The 11014-nt window shown below is 41.7% G+C and overlaps 1 protein-coding gene across 6 annotated transcripts in view; it reads left to right on the plus strand.

The window, feature by feature from the left end:
- Positions 1-11012, plus strand: part of AKAP8L (A-kinase anchoring protein 8 like) — a 30677-nt gene extending 19665 nt beyond the window's left edge. For 3 of the 6 annotated variants that reach the window (XM_043911160.1, XM_043911161.1, XM_043911162.1), the window contains 2 exons: positions 10448-10543; positions 10633-11012. In XM_043911160.1, coding sequence (XP_043767095.1) covers positions 10448-10543; positions 10633-10944 — 408 coding nt within the window. In that variant the 3' untranslated portion in view covers positions 10945-11012. Of the gene's footprint in view, positions 1-10447; positions 10544-10632 lie in introns of those variants that run through there. The other 3 variants (XR_006342596.1, XR_006342594.1, XR_006342595.1) reach the window with 2 other exon arrangements.
- Positions 11013-11014: the final 2 nt, after the last annotated feature.

Genomic DNA, 11014 nt, shown 5'->3' on the forward strand with positions numbered 1-11014 from the left:
ACTGCTCTCACTGCATCCCATAAGTTTTGGTATGTCTCATCCTCCCTTTCACTCATCTCAAATTATTTTCTAATTTCCCTCTGCCTTCTTTTTCTTAGACCCATTGGTTATTCAGCAGTGTGTCATTTAATTTTAATATATTTCTGAGTTTCCAGAATTTCTCTCTGTTACTGATTTCTAATTTTCTTCAGTGTAGTCAGACAGTTATACATCCTATTAAATGAAGCTTGGTTTATGGCCTAGTAGTATACAGTCTCTGCTACGCTTTGTACATTTTAGAAGAATGGATATTCTGTTACTGTTGCAAAGTGTTCTTTAGATATCTATTATGCCTGTTTGGTTTTATAGTGTTCAAGCCTTTTATTTCCTTATTGATCTTCTGCCAAGTTGTTGTTTGCATTATTGACAGTGGGATATTAAAATCAGCTATTGTTGAATTGTTGTCAGGTGCATCTATACTTAAATATCCCCCGATAGAGAGACCCTTTTATCATTATAAAATGTCCCTTTTTATCTTAGTAACATTTTTTACAGTCTGTTTGTCTGGTATTAGTATAGTCAGTTCATTTTCTTACAGTTGATGTTTGTATATCTTTTCTCATTCTTTTCCTTTCTATTTATTTGTATCTTTGAATCTATTGGATCTGAAGTTTGTCTCCTATGGATAGCATATAATTTTATCTTGTTTTTCTATTCAGTTTGACCATCTTTGCCTTTTGACTGGATTGTTTAATCCATTTACATTTAATGTTACTATTTTTTTCAAATATTTATTTATTTGACTGCTTAGTTGCAGCATGCGGGATTTTAGCTGCAGCATGTGCAAACTGGTTCCTTGACCAGGGAGTGAACCCGGACCTCTTGCATTGGGAGTGTGGAGTCTTAGCCACTGGACCACCAGGGAAGTCCCTAATATTATTATTGATATTAGATTTACATCGTTTATTATTGCTGCTTTACTGCCTTACTGCTTTCTTTGTATTCAACATTTCTTTGTTACAATATTTAATCTTTTTTAATGGCTTTTTTGCACTGCAAAAATTCGGGGATATTATTAGTGGTTTCTCTAGGCCTTACTTTATATATATTAACTTCAAAAATTTCCTTTAGATGCAATCATTTCAGTGAGATTAAGTTACTCCTGTGAACCTCTCTCTGCATAGGTTTTTGTTATACAAAGTAGTACATCTATATGTGTTACAAACCCAATAATGTAATACAATGTAATTATTATTTTATATAATTTGTCTTTTAAGGACACCAACAGAAGAAAGGAGAGCAGTTACATATTTCTAGCTTTTGTTAAACTAGACTTCTTATTGCTCATTTCTGGTTCTCTTTGAACTCTTCCTGTGGATTCAAGTTACCATCTGTGGTCATTTCCTTATTAGCCCAGTAGTTTTACTCTCCTGACTTTCTTTGTGCTCTTACTGGCAAATATATTACATTTCTATGTGTTACTACAGGTTAAGTAATACAATTATTTATATAGGTTTAAGAGCTATATATATTTTTAATATTTAAATATGTATTGTTTTATACAACTCCTTTTAAATTAGTTGAGAGGACAGGAAAAGATATTGCATTTATAGTGTTTCTTTATAATTATATGATTACCTTTATTGTTTTTTCTTATGGATTTGCACAATCTGGGATCACTTCCTTTTCAGCTTGAAGGACCTCCTTAGGTATTTCTTTTAAAGGTCTGTCAGCAGCAAACTCAGTTGTTGTTTGTTGTGGACTGTTATTATTTCAGTTTCACTTTTGAAAGATAGCTTTCCTGGGCACAGGATTTTTGGTTGACAGTTTCTTTGAGCATTTTAAGTATGTTATCCCACTGCCTTCTGGTCTCATTTCTGGTAAGACGTCAGCTTTTAACATTACTGGGGTTCCATTTTAAGTAATGATTAATTTTTCTTTTGCTGCTGTCAAGATTTTTCCGTTGTCTTTTGCTCTCAGCATTTTTATTATAATGTGTCTTTTTATGGATCTTTTTTATTTGGAGTTTGTTAGCTTCTTGGATTGGAGAAGGCAATGGCACCCCACTGCAGTACTCTTGCCTGGAAAATCCCATGGACGAAGGAGCCTGCTAGGCTGCAGTCTGTGGGGTCCCTACGAGTCGGACACGACTGAGTGACTTGACTTTGACTTTTCACTTTCACACATTGGAGAAGGAAATGGCAACCCACTCCAGTGTTCTTGCCTGGAGAAGCCCAGGGACGGGGGAGCCTGGTGGGCTGCCGTCTGTGGGGTTGCACAGGGTCGGACATGACTGAAGTGACTTAGCAGCAGCAGCTTCTTGGATGTGTGGTTTCATGAGATTTACGCAGTTTATAGCCATTATTCAGACATTTTTTTCTGCTCCTTTTGTCTTTTTCTGGTAATTTCATTATGAGTGTGATGGGTCACCTAACGGTGTCAAGGGTTGTTTGAGACTATTCATTTTTCTTCATTCTTTCTTCTGTTCTCCAGATTGTGTGATCTCTGCCAACCTACAGATTTTGCTTATTCTGCCATTTCAGATCTACTATTAAACTCCTCCATTGAATTTTTCATTTCAGTTCATTGTATTTTTCAGCTCTAGAATTTATATATTTGATTTCTGTCCCTTTATTGATGTTCCCTATTTGATGAGACAGTGTCATCTTGTACTTCAAGCATGTTTCCTTTTAGTTCTTTAAATGGATTTATAATGGCTGCTTAGAAGTCTTTAAGTTTGACATCTGGCCCCTGGGCACAGGCAGTTTCTGTTGTTTGCCTGCCTTTTTTCCTGAATGTCAGTTTCCTTTGCACATATAATTTTTTGTTGGAAACTAGTCAGTTTAGATAATATATTGTGGCAGCTTTTTGTACTAGACCTCCCTTGCTGTGGGTCTTGTTATTGTGTGTGTTTGAGTGAACAGTCAAAATATTTTAGTGAAATCCTTTAATTCCCACAGCGCAGAGCCTGTTACTGCACCTCAGAAGAGGAAGCCACAGGCCAGGCCCACAGCCACGTGACCTATGGTGGTGGCAGCTTTGGTGGTGGTTTTGGTGGTAGTTTTGATAGGACTTCTTTTTTTTTCTTTTTCCATTCTTTTCTCCGTTCTTTTCTGGACTGCACTCTATAAGTTCACCTCCATAAGTTGTTGGCAGATAGCTCTGTTGTTTTCAACAATGCCTAAAGGCATTGAATTGTTCTAATCCAACTGAATTAACCTAATACAATTAAATTGCTTTAATCCAATTAAATTGGATTTCCATTGTTTGAGATTTATCCTGAACCCTAGGGAGGCTCCTCCTACCTGTTTTACTGGTTCTCTTTGGAGACAGCAGTGGTTTAGTTTGTATTGCTCATCAAATCCATGAGCAGTCATGTCCGATTCTTTGTGACCCTGTGGACTGTAGCCCACCAGGCTTCTCTGTACATGGAATTTTCCAGGCAAAAATACTGGAGAAGTTGCCATTTCCTCCTCCAGGGGATCTCCCCGACCCAGGGATGAGAACCCTGTCTCCTGCATCTGCAGGTGGATTCTTTACCACTTTGCCACCTGGGAAGTATATCTACTTTCCTTTTAATTGCTTTTCTCCACACCCTCCATTGTTTTGAGAGAGCCCTTAGTTTTGAACTCCCCACATTCTTAAAAAAGGAGTTCCTTTGGGAAGAGATTTGACAGCTCATTGTTTAAAGGTCTGCCTTTCCCTCAAAACTCCTGAGTCCAGGCTTCAGAGCTGGGAGTGGCGACAAGACTGTCTGACTCTGCTGCTTTAGAAGAGAAGGGTTTGGGACTTCCCTGGTGGTGCAAAGACTCAGTGCTCCCAGTGCAGGGAGCTCAGGTTCAAACTCTTGTGGGGAATTAGATGCCACATGCCTCAACTAAAGATCCTGCATGCTACAAATAAGACCTAGTGTAGCCAAATAAATATATTAAAAAAAAAAAAGGAGAGAAGCAGTGTGGAGGCAGCTGTAGCCTCTGGTCAACTTGGTTTGGTTTGCCTGTCTAGGCGTGGGACCTCTGCCTTATGAACAAGCCAGGGTTAGAGCAATGCATGGTGTTAAACTTCATTCCATGAGTGGGGCTTGATAGGAGGGAGCCCCCACCTCTCACCTGAGTTTGCCCAGAACTTAGCAGCAGGCAGTTAGGGGGCACGGTGAGAAATGTTTACAGTCCTGCTTCTGGGAATATACATCCCTCAATGGTGATAATGGAGTAGAGAGGGAGGCCTTTTTTTTGTTATTGCTGTTGTTTTTAATTATTATATATTGGCTGCGCTGGGTCTTCGTTGAGGTACAGGGCCTCTTCATTGCTGGTCACGGGCTTTCTATAGTTGGGAAGAGCAGAGCCTGTTCTCTTAGTTGCGGTGCGTGGGCTTCTCATTGCACAGGCTTCTCTTGTGAATCACAGGCTCTAGGGCACATGCTCTTACTTTCCCTGTGGCATTTGGGATTTTAGTTCCCAGACCAGGGATCCAACCCATGTCTCCTGCCTTGGCAGGTGAATTAACCACTGGACCACCAGGGAATTCCTTTAGGAAGTCTTTATAACCTTAATTCCAAAAATCTGGTAGGATAATAATGAGATGAAACTATAGTTTATTGAAGAATAAAAGTGCTAAATAAAATTGTGTTGTCAAGGATGTGAAGCAAATGAAACTTTTATCCATTGATGTGGTGGTTGGTGGTTTAGTTGCTTAGTCATATACAACACTTTCCTGACCCCACGAACTGTAGCACACTAGCTTTTCTGTCCATGGGATTCTCCGGGCCAGAATATTGGAGTGGGTTGTCATTTCCTTCTCTAGGGGATCTTCCTGACCCAGGGATCGAACCCGCATCTCCTGCATTGCAGGTATATTCTTTACCACTGAGCCACCAGGGATTCCCAAAATATTCCTAATTATCAATCTAGTGGTGATTCAAATATGTAACGCACTGTAAGTAAAATTTGTTTCTGGAATATAAGGATGATTCAATAAGAAATTAGCAACATTATCAGTATAAAGTCCTGGAAATGAAAACTGTTTATATGCAAATAGTGTGACTATATTCCTAGAAAAGCTGATGATTTCAGCTAAAAAAAAAATGTTCTTAGAATTAATAGAATTTACTAAGGGGTTGAAAGGATAAGTGTGAAAATTGCTCAGTAGTGTCCAACTTTTTGCAACCCCATGGAGGGTTCAGTTCAGTTCGGTCGCTGAGCCGTGTCCGACTCTGCGACCCCATGAATCGCAGCGCACCAGGCCTCCCTGTCCATCACAAACTCCAGGAGTTTACCCAAACACATGTCCATCGAGTCGGTGATGCCATCCAGCCATCTCATCCTCTGTCGTCCCCTTCTCCTCCTGCCCCCAATCCCTCCCAGCATCAAGATCTTTTCCAATGAGTCCGCTCTTCTCATGAGGTGGCCAAAGTATTGGAATTTCAGCTTCAGCATCAGTCCTTCCAATGAGCATCCAGGACTGATCGCCTTTAGGATGGACTGGCTGGATCTCCTTGCAGTCCAAGGGACTCTCAAGAGTCTTCTCCAACACCACAGTTCAAAAGCATCAATTCTTCGGCACTCAGCTTTCTTCACAGTCCAACTCTCACATCCATACATGACCACTGGAAAAACCATAGCTTTGACTAGATGGACCTTTTGTTGGCAAAGTAATGTCTCTGCTTTTTAATATGCTATCTAGGTTGGTCATAACTTTCCTTCCAAGGAGTAAGTGTCTTTTAATTTCATGGCTGCAGTCACCATCTGCAGTGATTTTGGAGCCCCAAAAAATAAAGTCTGACACTGTTTACCCATCTATTTCCCACGAAATGATGGGACCAGATGCCATGATCTTAGTTTTCTGAATGTTGAGCTTTAAGCCAACTTTTTCACTTTCCTCTTTCACTTTCATCAAGAGGCTTTTTAGTTCCTCTTCACTTTTTGCCATAAGGGTGGTGTCATCTGCATATCTGAGGTTATTGATATTTCTCCCGGCAATCTTGATTCCAGCTTGTGCTTCCTCCAGCCCAGCCTTTCTCATGATGTACTCTGCATATAATAAGTTAAATAAGCAGGGTGACAATATACAGCCTTGACGTACTCCTTTTCCTATTTGGAACCAGTCTGTCGTTCCATGTCCAGTTCTAACTGTTGCTTCCTGACCTGCATACAGGTTTCTCAAGGGGCAGGTCAGGTGGTCTGGTATTCCCATCTCTTTCAGAATTTTTCACAGTTTATTGTGATCCACACAGTCGAAGGCTTTGGCATAGTCAATAAAGCAGAAATATATGTTTTTCTGGAACTCTCTTGCTTTTTTGGTGATCGAGCGAATGTTGGCAATTTGATCTCTGGTTCCTCTGCCTTTTCTAAAACCAGCTTGAACATCTGGAAGTTCACGGTTCACGTATTGCTGAAGCCTGGCTTGGAGAATTTTGAGCTTTACAAGCATGTCAGATGAATGCAATTGAGCATTCTTTGGGATTGCTTTTCTTTGGGATTGGAATGAAAACTGACCTTTTCCAGTCCTGTGGCCACTGCTGAGTTTTCCAAATTTGCTGGCATGGAGGGTTAGGACATACCAAAAGTAGGCTTCCCTGATAGCTCACTTGGTAAAAAAATCCACCTGCATTGCAGGAGACCTGGGTTTGATTCTGGGGGTCGGGAATCTCTGCTGGAGAAGGGATAGGTTACCCACTCCAGTATTCTTGGGCTTCCCTTGTGGCTCAGCTGGTAAAGAATCTGCCTGCAGTGCGGGAAACCTGGGTTCAATTCTGGGGTTGGGAAGATCTGCTGGAAAAGGGATAGGTTACCCACTTTAGTATTCTGGCCTGGAGAATTCCATGGACTGTATAGTCCATGGGGTTGCAAAGAGTCACAACTGAGCGACTTTCACTTTCAAAGTAGTAGTAGTTTTTATCCATTCTAATAGTAATAACCAATTAGAAACATAAATGAGGAAACATCTATTCACAGTAACCACAAAATGTGTGAAATAACTAGGAATGTAAAGAAGAAAGGTATGGGATCTTAAATTCAAGGGTATGAAACAAGCAAGACCTCAGTGAATGGAAGGAAGTACCAAGTTCTTAGATGAGAGATTTAATAGCAAAATAAAACAAAAACCAGTTCCTCCCATATTACTATTGACAGAGTTAAGTCTGATAGCCAGGAAAATTATACAACAGTCAGTGAGTACAGGGACTTGGTGTAACAGATATATAACTCATGTAGAGTCACTGTAATTGAAAACAAATGATACTGGCATAGTGATTTAAAAAAAAAGTGGAATAAAAATAAAAAAGAGTGGAGCTAGAATAGAGTCTAATGAAATATCCCTCTATGCTTTGTTTTTGGAACTCAGTATTATAGTCAGTTGCAGATCCCTTATCAGAAACCGGGATGTTTTTTAAAATAATTTTTGGATTACAGAACAGCTACATGATAGGATTGCCAACATCCCCAGCAGAATCTGGGAAAGCGCCTTGCAGTTAAACCATTGATAATTCTTCAAGTGACTTGTTTAGGTAGGATAAATAAAGATGGTATAAAAATATGTCAGCTCATAATTTGCACCAAATGAATTTTAGGAGAAAAACCTTTTGGATTTCAGATTTGCAGATGAGGGACGTCTGTAGACCTCCATGTCAATTTGATGGGGGGAAATAATGATTTATCTTACACATTTCTGGAAAGGAAAGTTGGACTCCTACCTCATACCGTATATTAAATTCTCAAGATCTTAAATGTGGGGAAAAAAGAACAACATTTTGAAGACTGTTCACCTTGACATTAAAGGAAGCCTTCCTGAACAAGCTAGGAAACCAAGAGACCGTGGAAGAGATGACTTCATAGAAATCCGGACAGACAGCCCAGTGTGCATATCGGATTCGCTGGTGGGCAGGGCAGTGCCACGGGAGGCAGCATACATTCTTTTCTCTCACCCTACAGGAAAAACATTCAACAGTGGTAAACATCTAATGCTGATGGAGAGCGGGGACAAGTACATGGTCTTAGTACAGGTGGAAGAAGCACAGCCTACAGTGTTTTTGCAGAGTACTCAGGCACTGTCACTTTAGGGAACCTGTTCAGTAGGATTAAAAGCACTAGCATGGAAGTATTTAAGTTTATCCTTAATTTGGTTATCACAGCAAAAATCTGAAAACACTAAGTTTGCTCAGTTGGGAGACAATCTGGTGTGTCTGTCTGCACCTAGAGGGAGAAAGATAGTGTGTCAGTGAGTAAGATGTAGTAGTATCCTAATTGTGCATCTTTTTTTTTCCATTCATAAAATTTTTATTCCACATTATACTTGGATTATTCATAAAAATATCATAAGATATTAAACAAAGCCATCATCTCAAGTTATTTCCATGTTAACTATTTTTTTTTAACAGCACATGCATGTTAGGCAAGTATATTTTTAAAAAAAATCACAAAAGCAAAAACCCTAAAATTTAAACATGAGATTTTTGTTTTATTGCTGTGCTTGATATACATGAAGTAATATATATCAAGCAATTCACTTTTATTGCATCTTTGTATATTTGTTCTTGAGTTACCTGAATACAAAGAATATGAGTGTAGCAAAAGTAACGAAAGCAAACAGCTGGTGACTTTACAAATAATGGAATGTGACACGTTTCTGCCCTTAGAGAAAATTGAGTCACAGCTAAAGGAACACTTCTGTAGCTGTAGTCAACGGTGTGCACATTGAGAGTGCCGTATTCCACAGATAACACATGATTTAACATATAATATCCACGGGATATCCATTTCTACTACAGCCTTGTAAGTGCTCCAGAGTTTAAAGTACCCGCAACTACACCTATGATTAGAACCAGTTATCCCTTTTATTCCCCATTAGGGGAAACCAGTATGTAGACAGTTTTTTTTTTGTGCATCTTTAACTTGTTTCATTTTGAGCATACATGAGGACTATTTTCCCCAAGTAAAAAGAAAAAAAAAAGATGAAGGTGGGGAAAGGGAATAGAAACAGACAAGTGATATTCTGAAATGCGATGTAAAGAGTTGGCTAGGGTTGAGTAGAAGTCCTGAAGGTTAGCTTCCCCACCCCTCCAAAAATAGCTTTACTTTTTTTTTTTTTTTCCTGTTTATGGCTTTATAGTTGGGTTATCATTACTTGCCTTAATGATGGAAGTGAGAGTTGCCTTCACTCACCACGGAGAAAATCATGTAGCATTTTGGTGTAAATCCTCCCAGACACTGGCATGCTCCGCACTCTGTCCTGTCACACACCTTAGGCCAGGGGAGAGAGAAGCCCTGTTTTAAGACTGCATGGTGTTCTTCTGAATGTCTGGCTTATGTAACCACTTTTCCACTGAAGAACACTAAGGTGCTTTCCAATTTTTCACCTCTGCAACCAGTGTGCTTGCATGTTCCCAATTTTAAACTTAGGCTAGACTCCAGGGAGGAATTGCTGAGAAAAATTTTTACTTTTGATTATTGTTCAGTCGCTGAGTCATGTCCAACTCTTTGCGACCTCATGGACTGCAGCATGCTAGGCTTCCCTGTCCTTGACTTCCCTGGAGTTGCGCAGACTCATGTCCATTGAGTCGGTGATGCCATCCAACCATCTCATCCTCTGTCGCCCTCAATCTTTCACAGCATCAGGATCTTTTCCAGTGAGTTCTATCAAAATGATTTTTCAGAAAATAAACACTTGAGCCTTTCACCAAGAGCGTAACTGTCTCTTTTCAACCTTTACATTTTGAGGGTGTAATTCTTTATCTTGGGAATCCTATGGATTCAAAGGATGTATATCACTTAAGGGCTTCCCTGGTGGCTCAGATCATAAAGAATCTGCCTGCAATGTGGGAGACCTGGTTTCAGTCCCTGGGTGGGGAAGATCCCCTGGAGAAGGGAGGGAATGGCAACCCATTCCAGTATTCTTATCTGGAGAATCCCATAGACAGAGGAGCCTGACGGGGCTACAGTCCATGGGGTCGCAAAGAGTCGGACACGACTGAGCAACTAACACTTTCATATCACTTAAACATACTGTTTGATATTCTTTTCCTGCTTTTATATCCTCCCTGTTTATCCTGTAGAGTTGTGTGTGTTTTAGGGCAGTTGCCCTCTTGTTAGGAGTTGCACATTTGGTTTTTAGTAGGTTTGTTCACTGCTTATAAATTTTTATGTAAGCAAGTCAGATCGCTGCAGTACAGCTGTAAAGACATAAGACTTTAATCAGTTACAATTAACTATGGCGTGGAAAGATGGGACATTTGAGGAAAGATCAAATCGGGTCCTGGCTCCATGCTTGTAGAGTGAACCCACGCTTGTACTCAAGGGTCCACTTACAGACCTAACGCAGTCTGGTTGTAGTCATTGGCAGTGCTGGGTCCCGAGGTGGAGGTGGAGAGGTGTGCGGGTGAGTGTGGGCTCTACCCGACCCGGCGGTGTGAGGGTGGGGGGCTCCTTTGGAATGCGTGGGTCAGCCTCTGCAGCCCTGCCTGCCTTGCCCGCAGCTCATGATGGAGCAGTCTAAGAAGTCCTCGCTCATGGTGGCTCGCAGCATCCTAAACAACAAGCTAATCAGTAAGAAGCTGGAGCGCTATCTGAAGGTGAGGTGCACGCCCCTGGCACACCGGCCCAGTCCCCAGCCGCAACCCCGCGGGTTCTCCCGTTCTTCATGTCGCGCCCCTCTCTGCAGGGTGAGAACCCTTTCACTGACAGCCCAGAGGAGGAGAAGGAACAAGAGGAGGCCGAGGGAGGTGCCCTTGATGAGGGGGCGCTGGTCGAAGCGGCCGGGGTCGCGGTGGGTGCAGAGGGCGCGCCGGCGCAGCCCCCAGTGCCTCCAGAGCCAGTACCCGGGACCGCGTCCCCACCCCCGCCCCCGCCCCCGGAGGAGGACGAGGAGGCCGTGCCCCTACTGGGCGGGGCGCTGGAGCGCCAGATCCGAGGCATCCCGGGCCTCGACGTGGAGGCTGACGACGAAGAGGAGGGAGGAGGGGGCGCTCCATGACTCGGGGTGGGCGGGGCCCGCGTGGCAGAGGCTGGAAGCAGAGTCTAATAAAAGTTCTTCCCATCCCACC

Source organism: Cervus elaphus, chromosome 9 (assembly GCF_910594005.1).
Source record: "Cervus elaphus chromosome 9, mCerEla1.1, whole genome shotgun sequence".
NCBI lineage: Eukaryota > Metazoa > Chordata > Mammalia > Artiodactyla > Cervidae > Cervus > Cervus elaphus.